Consider the following 21,739-nt stretch of genomic DNA (forward strand, 5'->3'; position numbering starts at 1 on the left):
CAGAAAGAGTAATATTTAAAAGTTATTAGCCCCGCTCGTCCGCCATTGCCGCGTTTGAGTTTTGGACGAAATGCATTTTGGGATATTTAGCTGTACCAAGTCCACACAAGTCGTGTCCAAATTCATGGACTGCATCCTCCTGAGGACCCGTATGGGCCCAAAACGTGGTCATAAATATTTTGTACTTGTAAATCAGTTTTATATGTGTAAAAAGAATTTGTGTGTGTGTAAAAAAGATTTGTATGTGTGTAAAAAAGATTTGTATGTGTAAAAAAGATTTGTGTGTTCAAATCAGTTCAAAAAAGCACCCAAATCTTTTTTACACACACAAATTCTTTTTACACATACGAATCTTTTTTACGCACACGCAAATCTTTTTTACACATACAAATCTTTTTTACACACATTCTTTTTACACATACGAATCTTTTTTACGCACACGCAAATCTTTTTTACACATACGAATCTTTTTTGTGCACACACAAATTCTTTTTACACATACGAATCTTTTTCACACACACAAATTCTTTTTACACATACGAATCTTTTTTACACACACAAATTCTTTTTACACATACAAATCTTTTTTACACACACACAAATTCTTTTTACACATACAAATCTTTTTTACACACACACAAATTCTTTTTACACATACAAATCTTTTTTACACACACAAATTCTTTTTACACATACGAATCTTTTTTACACACACACAAATTCTTTTTACACATACAAATCTTTTATACACACACAAATTCTTTTTACACATACGAGACTGATTTACAAGTACAAACTATTTATGACCACATTTTGAGCCCATAGACCCGGCCTTCGCGGTCTACGTGGGCCGGGTCCTCAGAAGGTCGGGTAGGCCGGAAGTAAACGGCCGTGAAATTGGACGGTCTAGCCTTCTGATTAGCATCACCGCTGTCTCGGTGGAGTTTAATAAACTCAGCCGTCTGCTCCTTGCTATCTAAAATATAACAGGACACTGGCGTAAATTCTCGACTGTCTCATACTTCTGTTTAATCAGTTTTCTGTTTGACGTTTAGTCAGCTGTGTAAAAACCAAGGAGGAACCCACCCAGGGGATTAATAAAGTTTTATTTTATCTAATCTAATCTAATAACTTTAATCTCAGCCAAACCGATTTACTCACGAACAAACAAAACACTGAAAAAAAGCCCAACAATAACATTTTTAGGTTGTCTAAGTGACTTATATATTACGTTTAACCCGAGCAGTCCACGGTGATCTGAAAATGATGTGCCGGGAGTTGTGCCGTTCTCGGCCGCATCAGTAACCCTCGAGCTCCCGGCTAGCTATCGAGCTGGTGGGTAGCAGACGTCTCCGAAAACGTCGAGGCACTTTTGCAAATATGCGATATCTTGATAAATCGAGCAGATATTTGATGTTTACACAGCTACTTTCTCGCCTGAAAATATGTTAAAAGTTTATTTTGTGACCCAGAAAGATTAGTATGAGTAATTTTAAAACTTAGTAGTTGGAAACATTGTTGGAAACTGGAGTTTGGCTGGGCCGCGCTATGAATTCTGGGATATGGTATGCCACGAAGGACACACCTGACCCATCCTTCAAATTCGGGGAAAAGGAGGACGCATTTGTCGGCTGCATTCGGAGGAGTCTACGAATTTGGACAGCCTTCGGCGCGTCGCTGTGACGTAATCGGTCTACAAATGCGGCCTCAGAAGGATGCAGCCCATGAATTTGGACACGACCACTGGCTGTATCCCAATTCAGGGTCTGCAGCCTTAAAGGCCGCATTTTAAGGCCGATTACGATAATTTTACCGAAAAAAAAACGGCGGATGAGGGGCGCCCGAAGAGTAAACTTTAAGTAAGTACTGAATATTATGTCACTTATTTATGTGCAAATGCTTAATAACGAAGAACATTAAAACATTACTGTTGGCCACATGTCGGCAAAGTTATGTGACATTAGTGACATTTGTACTAACTTGGTTTTAAAGCCTTTACTTTAAAATATACGCCTTCAATAGCTGACCTTCATCTTACAGAGAATGATCAAAGCTCATGTAGAAACAAACAAACAAATGAACAAAAGATTTTCTTCTTCATTTCTGTCAAACAAAGCTGTATGAAACGTTTCCAGCTGTTAGTATCATGGTTGCTAGGCAACCTGGGCAGCGCGACGGAGGCTAGACCGTCCCATTTCACAAGCCTCGCACTTCCGGCCTTAGTGGTCTTTGAGTACGCGGCCCTTGAAGACCGTTGAGGCTGCGTACTTTAAGGCTGCAGACCCTGAATTGGGATACAGCCACTGTCACTACCTGATTCGTACCGGAAACCCGATCGGTACCCCGCATGCGCAAATCTTACGTCACTTCCTCTCTTTGCCAACATTGCGACATTCAATATATTTGAATGACACGGTTAGCGCCCAGTTAGCTCTTAGCATTTCTCAGCAGCTCTGCCTCCTTTTTGACTACCGGGACATTTAAACAATGGATAATCCGTATCCGCAACAAATTTTTGCTTTTCTCCTCAACAGAGAGCGTTCGTCGATTGAACAACAGCGCCGTAAAATAAGAAGAATGGTGCCTAATGACAGAGTTAATAATACAGACTTTATAATATGTCAAGTGAAGATTCAGCAGCCAGATGAAGTGTTTACTGGCAATTGACAGTGATAGCGGACATTATCATCACTTTTCCAACAATCCTCTCCACACAGACAAGCATAAACACACTCGATTATCACTAAATCAAATTTAACACACGTTTATAATGACGCTAATTTAGTTTACAATAGGGTTCATTCGCTCAGTCAGCAGGTGGTGGTGCCCTCGTACACTGGGGAGTACACTGCCATTAAACGAACAGAAGAAGAAGAAAACCCCTGCACATGCACGGTACAGATCGGGTAGACCCGATTTGTACGGTCCGACTTTGCACATGCGCAGTAAGGATCGGGAGTCCCGATCTGTCACTATCTTTTTATTTTTTTGTTTTTGTCTACATTATATTAAATGTTTCATTATCGGAAACATTTTAAGAGATACTTGTTATTCTTAACTCATTCACTGCCAGCCATTGGCAGTGAATGAGTTAAACCCATTGTCTCATTCACTGCCATTGACGGCTATAGACGTCAATGGCAGTGAATGAGTTAACAGATACTCTGACCTGTAACTATCGTAAAATGCTTCGACTGGAAGTAGACACCTTTCGCGCATGCGGGGTACCGATCGGGTAGTGACAGTCACCACCGATGCATGCTCGATAAAACGGGCAGAGTGAGAACACATCCGGGACTTTTTCGCGTTCTCGGCTTGATGCGTACTTCGAATTGGAACAGTACTTGGTCTCCGACTGATGACGTATCACGAGAACGCAAGTACACACAAGTACGCATATTGAGAAAGGGCCACGGTGTTGGAAGCGGGACTGCCAGAACCATGCTTAAAATCAGCGCAAAAGGGCTGTATCGTGACTGATTGCGCCCAGAAGCCAAGAGACGGTACTTGGAAAAAATAGCGTGCATCGGTAATGTGGACCTGTATGAAATAAGGCAGTGGAGTGGAAACCCAGACAGCCTACCGCCGTTGTCCTATCCCAATATCTTCGCGTACCTTGCCTGTGGAGTCAGCGCATAGGGGAAATCATTTTCGTAATTATAAATCCCTGGAGGCGCACATCTGATTCACAAACGGTTGGGTACAAGATTTGGCCGTTTTTAAGCCTCCACGTTGTGAGTACGTTGACCATATGACCAAGATGCAGCCAGAGGTTGCACATAACATTGACTTCTCAACACCTGCCCCAAAATTTGCTCTAGATGAACGGTTCACGATTGATGCCAGCTGTGCGTTGCCATGTAAATAGTTTGCATTTCATGTGTATGTACTTGCTAAGTACATGTGAACGGATCTTGAATAAAAAAATAAACATACTTTTTTCTGTTTTATTGAAACCACTTTACAGAAAGTACAATTATTTACAATGAACTGTACATGCAATACGAGCAAAGAGCAAATTTCATTTGGCCCTGGTTTGACAACCACACTGGGGCACATATTCACCAAAACACAGCACACCTTAGCAATCTTATCAAGCAGTGTTGTGTCTTCACCCTCACATGATGTGAGTAATCGGATTGGCATTGTAGTGGTAGCATTTTGAACTTGTTACGCAAACTACCTATTACTCGCTCAACATGAATTCTCAGGTGGGCACTTGCTCTCGTTTGGGGATGGCAGAGAACTTGATATCCACTCGTCTGACTGCTGCAATCCAAGCCTGACGTCTTCGTTTAGTATTATCGGATACATGAGATCCCTCCCGTTGCCTCCAGGAGGGGAAACGATGAAAAGAGAATCCATTTTCCAGCTTCTTTCCTTTCCCTATTGTGTGATCTACCGTTGCAACCGACAACACGGTACATACGAACCATAGCTGACGCTTCCATGTGCTTTGTCTGGCCTACTGTCATGGCGGGAGGGGGCGTGCCCCCCTCCGTCCATGACATCATGCGGCAAAGCCCTATATACAACAACGTCACGGTGACGTCACTCCTAACCAAAATAAACATAAAACAAAAGGTGGTTTTAATAATTTATACAACAAACAACATTAAAACAATGTATTGGGTGTTTTACTTATTTGAAACATTTGTAGTCCCAAAACAGGATCATTTGCATTTTGGAATTATTTACAGGCATGCTACATTTTTTTTTATCTACTAAAATTCATCTATTTATTGACAAGCCAGTGTAATATTTTGCCAGCAATACATCATTGTTTTCTTTTAGTCTGAAAAAGTTAAACAAATAAATAAATACATAAAATGAATTAATAAAATGAAAATTTCGTTTTGTTAAAATGGCCACCCTTCCCTTTGTACAAAAAACTAATTTTGTACAGAGTTATAGTCTTGGTTTTTTCTTATTAGCATTTTTTTGTATTTATTATTTTATTTTGGTTTTTGGTTTCAATTCAGTTTAGTTCCAGTTAGTTTCCAGAGCTGATTTTTTTTATTTCAGTTTATTCTTTTATTATGTTTAGTTCAGAGTTTTTATTAGTTTCAGTGTTAGTTTTAGTCTTTATAATTATGTTACGGAGGGCATATGTCAGAGACAAGGAAGCAGGAAAATTAGTACAGGTATTAAAATAAAATTTTGAAAGCAGCTGACTCAATCAGCTCAGTAAATGGCCTGTATTTGTATAGCACTTTACACTTCATTCAGTCATCCACCCACTGGTGATGGCAAGCCACATTGTAGCCACAGCTGCCCACCACCACTAGACAACAGGTGAAGTGTCTTGCCCAAGGACACAACGACCGAGACCGTCAGAGCTGGGGCTGAAACTGGCAACCTTCTGATTAGAAGACGAACTGCTATCTCTTGAGTCACGATCGCCCCAGAGATAGATATCAGTCTCAATAAACACTCATCCCAAATCAGGTAAATTGTTTTTTAGCTTTGCTTTTACCAAACTAACAAATACTAAAACTAAAGATATTTACTCAATATTTTTGTTTTATTTTAGCTAGTTTTTCCAGGTTCACAAAATCATTTAGTTTGTTGCCTGAAGGCCAAAAATTGTGATCTACAAGCATACAGTACTGATCTTTGGCTTCATCCCTTGCGCAGAGATTTCTCCAAATTTTCTCAATCTTTTGATTAAATTATGACCTGTAGGAAATAAATTATTCAAAGTCCTCACAATTTCACATATTAGAAACATTTACTGCAGCTTGACGAACCCCAAAGGTCTGAGAAATTCTGCCTCTCTAAGATGCTCCTTTTATACCCAATCATGTCACTGATCAGTTGCCTATGAATCAATCTGGTTAGAAAATGTTCATCCATCTGTTTGCTTTTAGTAATATTTACTTTCCCAACCTTTTGTTGCCCCACCCCCCTAATCTCAATGTTTTGCAGTATGTTGCTGCCACAGAATTCAAAATTTTATGTTTTCTATGTTCTATTAGGGAAATATGAGTGTTTTTCAGAATTGGGTTTGTAATTTTTAACAGACTACAACAGTAGCTTCACTTGGCCCCCAGACCCCTCCATCACCTAATCCCCCAAAACATTCAGCAAACTCATTAAACTAATACACACAAATAATAATACCTTTGAGATCAAATTATAGCTTCTCACCCATCAGCAAAACAACTGCCTTCCGTGGTTAATACCAGTGAGGTGCCTCTCATTAGCAAGCTTCCTTGTTTCATCATGACTCTGTTAGGTAGCACTTCTTTGCCACCGAGGCACTGGGCCAATCTGAGGTGTTAAAACAAATATACTGTAATGATGCAACACAACACATAAGGACAGGTAAACATTTTTTTATGATCGCCTGTTTAAACAGTCAAAGTTTGGATGGTCTGTGCAGACTTTACATGTAATACCCGCTTCTAATCATACTGTGGAGAAAAACGTGCTTAAAATGCCTCACCAACCATAATCCTGCACAGTTGGTGTTTTTTTTTCAGCACTGCAATAAATGTCATTGTTAGATTACAGTAAAACCTTAGCAGCTAGACTTGCCATCTGTTTACAGTGTGCCTACTGACATTTACAACAGTTTATTTTACTGCTCTGAATCGAATAAAAGCTTTCCAGTATAATACTATGACCTGTTTGGTTGCCATAATTTGTTGTTTTAGTGTTCCTGTTACACATCTTCACTGCGCCTCGCCTTTAGCTTCATGTCTTCCTTGAAACATGACAAGGTAAAAGCACTTTCAATGTTCCCCTTCCCTATGCACCATGTGGATATGGGATAATTCCTGTATGAAACCATTTCAAAATCATCCTGAAGGTGAATGCTAAATCCAATGTCATCCATTTCTACAGAAGTGGCAGTCATGGTGCTAACTACTGTGATAAATCTGTTGAAACTCAGTCTCTCAACATTTATTAGCCAGTATTAGATCATCAAACTTATTTTAATTATACACAAAGATAATCCAAGTAAATAAAAAAATGCAGTTTTTAAATGACAGTTTCATTTATTAAGGGAAGACAGTTATCCAAATCTCCATGGCCGTGTGTGAACAGTAATTGTCCTCTAAACCTAAAAATAGTTTGGGCCAACCTGGGCAGCAAGAACTGTAATCAAGTGTGATAACTGGCAATGAGTCTTTCACATAGCTGTGGAGGAATTTTGGTCCACTCTTCTTTGCAGAATTGTTGTAACTCAAACACATTGCAGGGTTTTCCAGCATGAACTGTCTATTTAAAGTCATCTCAATCTGATTTTAGTTTTATGTCACATGCAACGGGACTCAAACACTCCAAAAATTGATGAGACTAAGTGTCATCAGTCTACAGAATATTTTCCCAAAAGTCCTGGGGATCATCAAAATTTTTTTGTTTGTTTTTTTGTTTGTTTTTTGTCAGCAGTGTTTTTTTCCTTGAACTCCTTAATGGATGTCATTTTTGTCCAGTCTCTTTCTAAACTCTGACCTTAAGTGAGAGGCAACTGAGGCCTGTGGTTCTGTAGATTTTGTTCTGGGGTTTTTTTGTGGCCTCAGGGATGAGTCGTTTATGCACTATTGGAGTAATTTTCATGGGCCAGTCACTCCTGGGAAGCTCCACCACTGTTCCAAGTTTTCTACATTTCTGTATAATTACTCTCACTGTAGTTCACCAGAGTCCCAAAGCTTTAGAAATGGCTTTGTAAACATTTCCAGAATTATAGATGTCAATGACTTAGTTTCTCAGCAGTATATTTAGATTGTGCCATGATGTGTTGCTTTTTGAGATCTGTTAGCCTAATTCACTTTGTCAGACAGGCTCTATTTAAGTGATTTCTTGATTAAGCAAGTTTGGCAGTTACCAGGCCTGAATGGGACTAGTGAAATTGAAAAAAGTGATCAGTAATAATTAGGGCTGTCAACGTTAACGTGTCATCACGATTAACATGATTAAAATTTTTAATTGCGCTCCAGGCCAAAACCTGGAGCGCAGAATGGACAAACTTTGGACAAACCGCCCAAAATGCATTGAAAGAAACATTTCAGGGATTTTGAGTTCCAGATATATTAATTGCATTAAAAAAAAATGTAATTGCATTAATCGAGATGACTGATTAATCCGCGTTAATGCATTAACGTTGACAGCCCTAGTTATAATCATTTGTGTGTATTTAGTAGCTGCCAAAATTGCTGAACTTGTATTAATTCTGGATTATCTTTGTTTAATATTAAAATTTTTTTATATAAAATAATATAAATTTGTATGATGATCTGAAACTTCTAAGTCTGACAAATACACAAAACAACTAAAAAATCAAAAGAGGGCCAATCACAGATGTTATTTTTTTTTATGCATAAATAGAAGACAAATATGGGGTTGTATTAAAGTCCCTGGCAATACTTGTTCTGCTGTACTTTATACAGTTTAGGCCAAAATTATTAGCCCTTGTGAAATTAGACAACACTCTTGATTTCAATATAGAAATGACCACTAACAACAAGTATTTGTTTTTATAGTGTATCTGTTTCCAAGATAACAATGTCCACTAAGTTTAATTAGGATATTTTATTGATACACCGAATTGAAACAAGAAAGGGCAAAAATGAGACATCCAAAATTATTATCCCTATGGCCAATAGTAGACAATACTGTACCCTTTCTGAACCACAACCAACAACAATCTCTGAGAGTAGGTCTTTACTAGGTTGGCACAGGTCTACTGAGGGATTTTGGTCTATTCCTCCATTGCAAATCTTTCTAGCTGGTCTAAATTGCATGGTTTCCAATCATGGACATTCACTTTGAGCACTTGCCACAAATTCTCAATAGGAGTGAGGTCTGGGCTCTGTGCGGGCCACTCCAGGATCTTGGTTTTGGTATCCTTGAGGAACTGTTGGACTAATTTCAATGTATGCTTTGGGTCATTGTCTTGTTGGAAGACCCAGCAATGACCTAAGCCTAGACTACGAGAAGATTTTTACATATCCCCCCTCAAAATGTCAACATAATTTTCTTTTTTCATGATGGCATCCACCCGAACAAGTCTCCCTGTGCCTGAGGCTTCAAAATAGCCCCAAACCATGTTTAACTGTGGGAACTGTGTTCCTAGGGTTGAAGGCCTGTCCCTTTATTCGCCAAACATAAGCAACATCCATGTGCCCAAACAGTTCCAGTTTAGTCTTATCAGACCAAAACACAGACTTCCAAAACTCGTCTTTACCTTTCAAATGTTCACGAGCAAACCTCAGTCGGGCTGTGATGTGCTGCTATTTGAGTAAAGGGGTTCTTCTGGGACGATGGACCTGAAGCCCACCATGATGACGAGCCCTCACAACTGGGTTCCTTGAAACATCAACTCCAGAAGAGGCCAGGTCAGCAACAATTGTCTTGACAGATGTCCAGGGTTCCTTGCTGGCATGTCTGACTATTTTCCTCTCCAGAGCACTTATGGCCACGGTCAGGTATGTTTCTTACAGAATTTGTCTCCTTGTACTTGGCAATGATGCAACGTACAGCGGTTCTAGACACTGTGAATCGCTTGGAAATGGCAGTCTTCCCCCTTATCATGAGCCTGTACTATCTTCTTTCTGAGCTCAAGACCGATTTCGTTTGTCTTTGGCATGGTTTGTGACAGTAGTCCCTCTCATGTGTTCAAGTGCCCTCTTCCTTGGAGTCTTTTTATGCTTATTGAATGGTGTTAGGAAGCAAAGTGACTGCAGAGGTGTGGTTTCAAAGCAGACTGGTTAATTACTGTAGGTGTGTTTTGAAAGCAAACATTCACATGGGGCTAAACCACACCATGTTTTACTGTATTTAATATAAGGCAAACCGAAAAATGTATTTTCCACTGCAAAATGTACAAAAAGCTACTAAATAGCACTGGTGAATGTTTGATTATATCAAGTTTCATCAATGCTGCAAACATTGAGAAGAAGTTTAGGAAAATGTTCCATAATTCCTGGAGAGCTAATAATTCTGGCCTCAACTGTAAATGTTGCTTTAGTCTGTTGTTAAGTAGGTAACGTGATATATATATAGACATACAAGTACAAAGGTGTTATAAGTGCTTAAGAGTGACAAATGGATCATTTTGGTCAGTAGGTGGTTGCTTGGCAATATGTGATATAGATAAGAACCACCAGAGGCCTAAGATGTAACTGTGTGCCAGTTTTGGCTGCTGCGCTCTTGATTGTGTAGAAGGAGGTCTCAGACGGAAATTGTTTTCAGTCAATGCATGATTGTTGGAATAATATAGGATCTAAGCGTGCAGTCTCACACTGTTCTTCAGTGAGTAGTAACTTCACATTACTAAAAACACCATCTGACATATAGCTGGATGAAAAGCCTGAGCCCACTCTGCCATCTTTACAGTAAATGAGAAGCTAGCCACTGGTCGGATAATAAAATTCCGTTGAAGTCACCAATTAACACTCATTAGTTCAATCTGCTCAAAAAGACGTAGTAATAGTGGCTTCAGAAGCAATGATATCAATATTTGCTTTTATGTCCTGGCAAGCATGATAACAAGTGTACTTTGAAGTGCTTCTTATATCCTGTTCATAGCTATGTCTTTTCAGATGGTTATGTGAAACACTAAAGGGCTTTAATGACCTCTTGGTGTTTAAAACTAAACTTCTAAGACAATGATGAAGGTCCCTGTTAAACTTTTAGAGCATTTTTGCCTGGGGTACTTATAATGGCCTGTTAACCTACAGCTCATAACCAATTTAACTTTTAAAGCCTTTGTAAAGTACAGTTTATTTGAAAGTGTACTCAAAAGCTGAAAACTGTAATGACAAGAGAGAAAACAGTGGGGAAGAAAAATGAGGTTGAAGATGATGATGCTCAGTCAGGGGAGTTACATCACTCTTCTTGGGTCCCAGTAAAAACTAATGTTCACCACATTAGTGTCTGTTGGGGAAATAATACACATGCAAATACTAAGCTACAAAACATTCAAATGACTATAAGCTATAGAAGTCCATCTTGATGAAGATGACTTTTTCTGCATTTTGTCACTACCAGAATAATCACATTTTTAAAAAAGTGCATATTTTACTGCAAACAAGTTGTACAAAAATATCACATAAATGAAGTCACATGCTGTATATGCAATAATAATAAATGCTAGATTACTGTGATGCAATATAATAAATGCATGCATGATTAAACAGGCTTATCAGCGGACCTTTACTATGTGTGTTTTACCCTCTGCCTTTGCTAATGCTGATTAATTATTGTCACTGTCATTCAGCATTTCACTGGAGCTTTTATGTACTTGTCCTTCCAGCTGTGTTTTTAAACAATAACTGATTTGCAGTGGTCGTTGTCTCTGCCACGTTTCATTTAAATAACGGTGAAAACAAACTGTGAAATACACCGTCCCCTCAAGAAATGGAAGGAAAAAGCGACACTATAGTTCATTTATACAACATCACACATTCAAATTGCTACCTGCAGACTTGCAACAAAGGAAACCACTCCCTGGTGTCTGCGTGAAGCAGGTCTGTGAAACTCAGCAGCTCGACAGTGGCTCAAAAATACAGACAAATCTAAACTGAAGTAATAGAGAATTCCCATCTGTGTGCCTAACTAATACGAGGCACTCTATCCCCCGTGAAAGAGAAGATAAGAATTTAATACAACAATGTTTGGTGTATGAATCAGGGGAGAGAAAAAATTCAAATGTTGGATTTAATGGATAAATCAAGGCAAATACCATTTCAGCAAATATCAGTCCAGACCTGTGACTGAGTTATTTTTTTCATCTGTAGGCACAAAAATCCTCAAGGTGAGGTGCTGCTTATTTTTACAAGAGCAAAGAAAAAATGACTTCTCTACATAACAGATAATACAGATACAATTCCTAAATAATAAACAAAAGCCCCAGTTTGTGTTTTACTGTATGTAGTATGTGCTGTTGCATATGAATTAGTGCTGTCAAAATTAACGCAAATTAATCTGCCATCGCGGTCAACACGATTCAAATTTTTAACGCAATTAATGCATCTCGAGTGCAAAATGACTCAAAATCACTGCAATGTTTTTTCAACGCATTTCGGGCAGTTTGTCCAAGTACAGTTACATGCGCAAATGGGCAGTTGATCTGGTAGTGATGGGCAGCTGATCCACTCAACTCAATATGGAAAATGATAAACGGGGCGACCATGGCTCAGGGGGTTGGGAAGCGCATCTGTAACCGGAAGGTTGCCGGTTCGATCCCCGCTCTCTCTGTCCTGGTCGTTGTGTCCTTGGGCAAGACACTTTACCCTACTGCCTACTGGTGTTGGCCAGAGGGGCCGATGGCGCAATATGGCAGCCTCGCTTCTGTAGCTTGCCACCAGTGTGTGAGAGTGAATGAATAGTTGCGTTGTAAAGCGCTATATAAATCCAATCCATTATTATTATTAAATGCACATTGGGAAATTTGAGTATTAAAAAAATAACAAGATGGAACAGTCGACCGACATAAAGTATTATGCACAATGTGCAAGAATGAATTTTCTTTTCACCGAGGTACTTCCAGCTTAAAATATCACATTGAGGTGAAGCATATGTTAGTCTGGGATGCTGCTAGGACCTTGGCTAACATGTCACCCAGCTTGCGACAAACCACTCACGGAGCATCAGGGACTCAGTAAGTCTACCTCGGAAACACTGACTTACACAATTGCCAAGTGGATTGTAACAAACTGCAGACTTATTAATATTGTTAAGAACACTTGCTTTACACTGTCGTGGTGGTAATCCTCAAACCAAATGGTGGACACCAGAGGTGTCACTGAGGCAGTTAAACAGCTCCTTGGTGGCAGAGCCCCTGGGGTGGATGAGGTCCGCCCCAAGTTCCTGAAGGCTCTGGATGTTGTAGGGCTGTCTTGGTTGACACGCCTCTACAATGTTGCTTGGAGATCAGGGATAGTACCCCTGGATTGGCAGACCGGGGTGGTGGTTCCCATCTTTTAGAAAGGGGACAGGAGGTTGTGTTCCAATTACAGGGGAATCACATTCCTCAGCCTCCCTGGGAAAGCCTATGCCAGGGTGCTGGAGAGGAGAGTCCATCCGTTAGCCAAACCTTGGATACAGGAGGAATGATCCGGTTTTTTTCCAGGTCGTGGAACATTGGATCAGCTCTTCATCCTCTCAAGGATACTTGAGGGTGCAAGAGAGTTTGCCCAACCAGTCTACATGTGTGTCGTGGACTTGAAGAAGGCATTCGACCGTGTCCCTCAGGGATCCTGTGGGGGGTGCTCCAGGAGTATGGGGTGTCTGGCCCATTGCTACGGGCCTTCCAGTCCTTATACAACCATTGCAAGAGCTTCGTCCAGATAGCCAGCAATAAGTCGGACTCGTTCCTGGTGGGTGATGGGCTTCACCAGGGCTGCCCTTTGTCACTGATTCTGTTCATAATTTTTATGGACAGAATTTCTGGGCATAGCCAAGTGGCGGAAGGCTTCTACTTGGGTGGTTTCAGGATCTCATCTCTGTTTTTTGCGTATGATGTGATTCTGTTGGCTTCATCGGGTAATAGCCTCCAGCTCGGCTTGGAACTGTTCACAGCTGAGTGTGAAGTGGTGGGAATGAGAATGAGCTTCTCTGAGGACCTGGTTCTGGGTGACCCAGATCCATGTTTGTGTATGTGGGTGATCTATGTGGGCATGTGTGGGTGTGTCTGCCTGGAGCCTGGCCACACCTGCAGAGCAGAATTACACACGCCTGACGATTAGGCTCGTCAGGGGAGTTACATAGGAGTGTAGCTGAGAGCTTCTCGAAGCTGGATGGTACATGTGACTACTCGTCAGTTTCCCAGCTACAGTTAGTTTGAGTTTACTGCGACCGTGGGATTGTACTAATGGCTGCCTCTGTTGTTTTCCCCAGGAGGAAAGTGGAGCACAGGAGGGCAGCAGACTCAAGTATAAGGGAGCAGGGACGTCGAGCACAGGGGAATGGACACTGCACGGGAGTCGGGAGCGCACAGGCAATTATTGTTGGATTGTTGTCACTCATTGTGAATAAAATGCACTGCATTCACCTCTAGAGTCCAGCGTTTGGGCCCTCCATCCCCACATTCCCCACGGGTTGCCTTGGCAAACCGTGACAGAGCGATCCAGCCAGATGGACCCAGCAGACTCATCGGAGAGGTTCAGGAGGGAGGTGATGGATAAAATTAACGGACTCTGCGACCTGTAGCTGGCGGGGAAAAGTGCGTCGCACAGTGGAAAAGCAGCTGCGGGAAAAACTGGCTTGTTTCCCTTGGGTAATGGACCGTCTCTTTCCAATCGTCGCTGACTTCTTAATTAACACCCTCCACTCTCCAACTCAGGCTGCTCTCCCAGCCTGGCCAGCTGGCGGATCCTCAGCCTGACACGCTGGCCCCGGCATCGTCAAGGAAGCGCCGCTCGGCGCTCCTCACTGCAGCCGGATTCCCGGACTTTCCAACTGTCGGCTGTGGTGAGTAATAAGGACAATTTTTCTCCACCCACTCCGTCTTTTTGTTTGTTAACAGAAGACTGTGAGACTGCAAACACTAAAGTAGCCTGTCCATCGGCTAAGCCATTTGAAGTTCAGCCATCTGCTCCACCTATGGCAGCCTCCACCCTGCTAACCACTCCAGCAGCCCAAGACGCTATGGTGAGTAAAATTGGCTCTGCTAATTTTGCAAATTCCCTCCCTGTGACTGTTAAAATTCAGGAGGAAGAAAGGAAGAAAAGAGATGAGGAGGAAAGGATAAGAGTACAGGCAAAGAAGAAGAGGCTTGCAGAGGTGGAGAGAGGGCTAAGATGGAAAAGAGAAGGCAGGTAAGTACTGGCTGAGGAGAAGAGCCTGGAGGAAAAAGCTCCTGACTTTACTAATGTTAAAGAACTTGAGAACTTGAGAGTTCGTGGCTGCTGATGTGTTGAAGTTCCCGGTATTGGAGAGCCCGATACCTGAGCTTTGTTTAGCTAAGCCTGACAGCCACAAGACATTTCCTCACTCCAGGGCTTCCACAGTGACTGAACTGGAGGCCTCAGCTAGCTCTGGGTTCCTGGAAATTGTTGCGGTTGCTGTGCCATTATTAGTTTCTCCATCAGCACAGCCTGTAGCTGTAACTCGGTCATCTGCCCAGCTTGAAGCTCAGTCAGCTGCCGAGCCTGTAGCTATAGCACAGTAAGCTGCCCAGCCTGTAGCACAGTTAGCTGCACAGCCTGTAGCTCAGCCCATAGCTGTCCAGACTGTAGCTCAGCCCATGGCAGCATGGCCTGTAACTCAGCCGGCAACACTGCCACTTCCATCCTCTGCTGAATGCTCAGAGAAGCTCAGTCTGCCAGCAGAGGACTGCACAGCCCGAGCTGCAGCATCATGAGCCGGCTGTGTGCCCTGTACAGTCACAGTCAGCATTCCCTTGGCCAGAGGTCTCCATACCGGTCACGTGTCTGTCTCCGCTGGAGGGTCTGAGGGGCCACTTCAGCCGTCACCGGCTTCACCGCCTGGCCACACCTGTGGAGGAGAATTACACACACCTGCAGCTGATCAGGCTCGTCAGCGGAGTTACATAGGAGTGTAGCTGAGAGCTCCTCGAAGCTGGATAATACGCGTTACTACCCATCAGTTTTCCAGCTATAGTTAGTGTGACTTTGCCGCGACCGTGGGATTGTACTAATGGCTGCCTCTGTTGTTTTCCCCAGGAGGAAAGTGGAGCACAGGAGGGCAGCAGACTCAAGTATAAGGGAGCAGAGACGTGGAGCACGGAGGAATGGACACTGCACGGGAGTCGGGAGCACAAAGGGGATTATTGTTGGATTGTTGTCACTCACTCTGAATAAAACGCACTGCATTCATCTCTAGAATTCAGCGTTATAAAGCCTATGGTATATCTTTAGATGCCGAAAAGGCATTTGACAGAATCGAGTGGACATATTTATTTAATGTGTTAGAAAGATTTGGCTTAGGTGAGGGTTTTATTGCATGGATTAAAACTATCTACAAACTTCCAGAAGCTTGTGTAATAACTAATGGTGTACAAGCATCAGCGTTTCCACTGCAAAGAGGTACGAGGCAAGGCTGTCCCCTGTCCCCTCTCCTCTTTGCATTAGCACTTGAACCTCTAGCTGAGGCCATTCACCAGCACCAAGATGTGCATCGTATAACAGTGGGTGGAACAAATCATAAGATAGCATTGTATGCTGATGATATTTTGCTGTTCTTATCAAAACCAGAACAATCAACACCAGCTATTATGTCTACTATACATGAGTTCAGCTCATTCTCTGCTTACAGAATTAATTTTGGGAAATCAGAAGTCATGCCGCTGGGTGATCAGATTAACTCTTTGCCAGATATTTCTAATCCCTTTCAATGGTCCCCCAGCGGCTTTACATACCTTGGGCTAAACATTCCACCAGTTCTTAAAGATTTATGGAAACTGAACTTATCACCAGTTATAATAAAAATCAAAAAAGATTTCGATAGATGGCAAAAATTGCCGCTTTCTCTTATGGGGCGTGTGAACTTAATAAAAATGAGTGTTCTCCCGCGTTTATTATATCCCCTACAAATGCTACCTTTACTGATCACCCAGAAAGTTTCTTGTGATATAGAAAAAGCCTTTTCAAAATTTATCTGGCGTGGCAAGAAACCTAGATTAAGGATTGGAACTTTACTACTGCCTATAGATAGGGGAGGCTTAGGCTTACTAAATTAAAATTTTCATACAGGGAGTGCAGAATTATTAGGCAAGTTGTATTTTTGAGGAATAATTATATTATTGAACAACAACCATGTTCTCAATGAACCCAAAAAACTCATTAATATCAAAGCTGAATGTTTTTGGAAGTAGTTTTTAGTTTGTTTTTAGTTTTAGCTATTTTAGGGGGATATCTGTGTGTGCAGGTGACTATTACTGTGCATAATTATTAGGCAACTTAACAAAAAACAAATATATACCCATTTCAATTATTTATTTTTACCAGTGAAACCAATATAACACCTCCACATTCACAAATATACATTTCTGACATTCAAAAACAAAACAAAAACAAATCAGCGACCAATATAGTCACCTTTCTTTGCAAGGACACTCAAAAGCCTGCCATCCATGGATTCTGTCAGTGTTTTGATCTGTTCACCATCAACATTGCGTGCAGCAGCAACCACAGCCTCCCAGACACTGTTCAGAGAGGTGTACTGTTTTCCCTCCTTGTAAATCTCACATTTGATGATGGACCACAGTTTCTCAATGGGGTTCAGATCAGGTGAACAAGGTGGCTATGTCATTAGTTTTTCTTCTTTTATACCCTTTCTTGCCAGCCACGCTGTGGAGTACTTGGAAGCGTGTGATGGAGCATTGTCCTGCATGAAAATCATGTTTTTCTTGAAGGATGCAGACTTCTTCCTGTACCACTGCTTGAAGAAGGTGTCTTCCAGAAACTGGCAGTAGGACTGGGAGTTGAGCTTGACTCCATCCTCAACCCGAAAAGGCCCCACAAGCTCATCTTTGATGATACCAGCCCAAACCAGTACTCCACCTCCACCTTGCTGGCGTCTGAGTCGGACTGGAGCTCTCTGCCCTTTACCAATCCAGCCACGGGCCCATCCATCTGGCCCATCAAGACTCACTCTCATTTCATCAGTCCATAAAACCTTAGAAAAATCAGTCTTGAGATATTTCTTGGCCCAGTCTTGACGTTTCAGCTTGTGTGTCTTGTTCAGTGGTGGTCGTCTTTCAGCCTTTCTTACCTTGGCCATGTCTCTGAGTATTGCACACCTTGTGCTTTTGGGCACTCCAGTGATGTTGCAGCTCTGAAATATGGCCAAACTGGTGGCAAGTGGCATCTTGGCAGCTGCACGCTTGACTTTTCTCAGTTCATGGGCAGTTATTTTGCGCCTTGGTTTTTCCACACGCTTCTTGTGACCCTGTTGACTATTTTGAATGAAACGCTTGATTGTTCGATGATCATGCTTCAGAAGCTTTGCAATTTTGAGACTGCTGCATCCCTCTGCAAGATATCTCACTATTTTTGACTTTTCTGAGCCTGTCAAGTCCTTCTTTTGACCCATTTTGCCAAAGGAAAGGAAGTTGCCTAATAATTATGCACACGCAGCTGAGGGTGGGTGTTGATGTCATTAGACCACACCCCTTCTCATTACAGAGAGGCACATCACCTAATATGCTTAATTGGTAGTAGGCTTTTGAGCCTATACAGCTTGGAGTAAGACAACATGCATGAAGAGGATGATGTGGACAAAATACTCATTTGCCTAATAATTCTGCACTCCCTGTAATTGGGCATGTCATAGCCATGTCTTATGGAAGTGGCTATATGCTTATCTAAATTCTCACTCTCACCTAGACTCTTGGTCCACTTTACCTTATTCCCTTTGGAGCTTAGTTGTCTGTGACAAAAAAACAATATTACAAATGGGGATTAAGAATAACCCAATCAATAAGGGTCTGGGGGGAAATGCGTAAAAGGTTGGGTCGAGAAGATTACACTTCATTCTTGACTCCTTTACTGAGAAACAAAGACTTTGTTCCAGGAATGTCTCGCAGTATGTTCGATAAGTGGCACAAAAAGGGATTAAGGGTAATATGCGATTTGTATCAAAACAACACACTGATGAGCAGTCAAATTTTAATATTCCTAGAGACCACTTTTTTTTGGCTTTCTCCAGGTTCGTAACTTTGTTCATTCTAAAATTCCACAGTCTTGAGAAATAGTTATATATGATGATGGTTGCGATTAAGATGTTCTCAGTTAAATAGGAAGTAAGCGTAAAGGATAACAATTCACTCTTGGTGAAGAAAGCCCATCAAGACTTCACTGCATCAGTGGATTGAAAGACTTCAGGAACTTCTACACTTGCTCTATAGAGAGGATTCTTAGTGGGAGTACCGAGCTGCACCTGATCTGACCTCTTAGCTCTTAGGAGGGTGTTCCACTCAGTCAAGAGGTCCTCCTGATCTGCAGCACATTCAGTGCTGTGAAGAAGCTTTTGCCCCCTTGCTGGGTCCCTTTTTTTTGCATATTTGTCACACTTACATGTTTCAGATAATCAAAGATCTATATAAAGTCCATTAGAGCAGATATTTCATTCTCTAGCTTTAAGCCCAGCAGACCCATCTGCATGGCCCAGCATGATAAAAATTAGGTATTTTTTAACCGTCAGCTATGCAGAGCTACTCTGCAATAATCATGCAAAGCTAGTGTAAAATCAACATCACAGCTCCAATTACAGGTTTGGAGCATTCTAGTGTTTTTCATTATAATGCGGTGGCTGGAGCAGGTCAGCCACTAATCAGAAGGTCGGTGGTTTGATCCCAGGCTGCCTCCTGGCTGCATGCTAAATATCCTTGGGCAAGATACTAACCCCATGTTTACCTACTGGTGGTGGTCAGAGGGCCCGGTGGCGCCTGTGTCCGGCAGCCTCGCCTCTGTCAGTGCGCCCCAGGGCAGCTGTGGCTACAATGTAGCTTGCTATCGCCAGTGTGTGAATGTGTGTGTGAATGGGTGAATGACTGAATGTAGTGTAAAGTGCTTTGGGGTCCTTAAGGACTAGAAAAGCGCTATACAAATGCAGGCCATTTACCATTATTATATCAGCATAAACCCAATGGGTCAAAGTCCAAGTTGTGAAAGGCTTCGGGAGTACAACACACTACAGTTGTGAAACTTTTTCAAGGCTCAACTAATATAAATCCCAGCTGAATTTATACAGAGGAAGAAGGAAAGGTGATGAAGTTTAAGACAATAAGTTTCATCATTCATAGGATGTTTAAAAAAAAAGGTGGGGGGTGTTTGAAGAAGATAAATGAAGATTCTCGAGCACAATTGCAGGTCTTCCCTTTCTCTATGATGGACGGCACTGGGGGTCCTCCCCTCTGCTTCCCTAACCTCAACTCCTCCTGCAGGCGGCTGCTGCGACCCACCTCCCAGGCCACTCTTCTCTACACTCTGCTGGCTTCAGTCTCACTGCTTACTGTGGTGCTCAACCTGCTTGTGGTCGTCTCCATCTCCCACTTCAAGCAGCTCCACACCCCAACCAATGCCCTGCTCCTGTCCCTGGCCGTGTCCGACCTGCTTTTGGGGTTGCTGGTGATGCCCATCGAGGGCCTGCGCTACATCGAGACGTGCTGGCTGCTGGGGAGGCTGATGTGTGCTCTCAGTCCTTATTTGTCTTACTGCCTCCTCTCTTTTTCTCTGGACAGCATGGTGCTCATATCTGTAGATCGCTATATAGCCATCTGTGACCCTCTGCTCTATTCCTCAAAGATCACAGTGAACAGAGTGAAGCTTTCAGTCTGTTTCTGCTGGGCCTGCTCTCTTCTCTACAATGGCTGCATTCTCATGGAGCACATAGGGTGGCCAGACAGGTTCAGCTCCTGTCACGGGGAGTGTGTTGTGTTCATCAGCTACACTACAGGCACAGTAGATCTCTTTTTGTCATGTGTTGCCCCCTTTGCTGTAATGTTTGTTATGTACATGAGGGTCTTTGTGGTTGCTGTTTCTCAGGTGCGTGCCATTCAGTCGCAGGCAGCTGTGAGAGCAGCTCCAGCTGCTAAAAAATCAGAGCTGAAGGCAGCCAGGACACTCGGGATTTTGATAGCTGTGTTTGTAATGTGCTTCTGCCCTTATTATTATCCTTCCTTTACAGGTGTGGACACCTCTACACGCTTGCCTTATTACGCTGTGCTGTTTTGGATCATGCTAATAAATGCTTGTGTAAACCCTGTGATTTATGTTCTGTTTTACCCCTGGTTTAGAAGAGCTATCAAATTCATCTTCACCCTCAGAATACTGCAGCCTCACTCCAGAGATGTCAAAATCATGTAGACAGTACAATACAACTTAAAGGTGAAAATTTACCATGAAAATTAAAAAATTATTAAATGTGGGTGTTCATCTGCCCAGCATCACCTTTTGTTCAGTACATAATGAGCAGCAGCGCAGACCCGCGCAGGTAGTGGCCCTGCATGCAGATCTCCTGTGCACCTGAAAATTGCAGGAATGAAATGTATGCACCAATCTTTAATATAACTCCTCATAAATATGTGCTAAGTTGCAATAAAAGAGGTTAGTCAGTTTGATTCCTGTTAATGGCTTTTTTTAAAATTCATAATCTCTGTGAAGGTATTAAAGTCTGCTTATGTTGTTGTCATTTATTGTCACACAGACTAACTGTAAAGGGCTCTTTCAGACTTTACTTTGCTGAATCAAAAACATTGTCATTGTATGAGAAATACCTGCAGCCGTCTTACTCTTTCAATCTGAAAATCTTCTCAACATGTTCAATATTATGTCTAACAAACCACATTTACAATCCTTGAAATAAAAACAGAAATACCCAAACTCGTATCACCCTGTGCTTTCTCAAGGATCCATACAACCTGCACACAGCAACAAATTAACTCATACCACAATACTTCCAGCACATGTCTGAGTGCTAACTATCAACGTAAGTGAGTATTTAGAGGTTAAAGGTGGACGGCAGCATAGTAAACACATGGAACAGATTTTCTTACCAATGTGATGATTTGGCTTTTTAGTGGAGTTTCTTTGCACTTCTTATTTAGACAATATTATTATTATTATTATTATTATTATTATTATTATTATTATTATTATTATTATTATTATTATTATTATTATTATTATTATTATTATTATTATTAGTGGTAGTAGTAGTAGTAGTAGTAGTAGTAGTAATAATAATAATATGTGGATCAATGTTAATATGTGAAATCTATTCTACTAAGGTTTCTGGGTTTTTTTGATATAGCTTCTTGAACAAA

General features: G+C 41.7%; 1 protein-coding gene across 1 annotated transcript; it reads left to right on the forward strand.

The window, feature by feature from the left end:
* The first annotated feature begins 19,707 nt into the window (after positions 1 to 19,707).
* LOC105941378 (trace amine-associated receptor 13c-like) lies at positions 19,708 to 20,780 on the forward strand. Its single transcript, XM_014411199.2, has one exon. The coding sequence runs from the start codon at positions 19,719 to 19,721 to the stop codon at positions 20,778 to 20,780; it is 1,062 nt and encodes a 353-aa protein (XP_014266685.2). The 5' UTR covers positions 19,708 to 19,718.
* Positions 20,781 to 21,739: the final 959 nt, after the last annotated feature.

This window comes from Maylandia zebra, linkage group LG23 (assembly GCF_041146795.1).
Source record: "Maylandia zebra isolate NMK-2024a linkage group LG23, Mzebra_GT3a, whole genome shotgun sequence".
NCBI classification, from domain to species: Eukaryota; Metazoa; Chordata; class Actinopteri; order Cichliformes; family Cichlidae; genus Maylandia; species Maylandia zebra.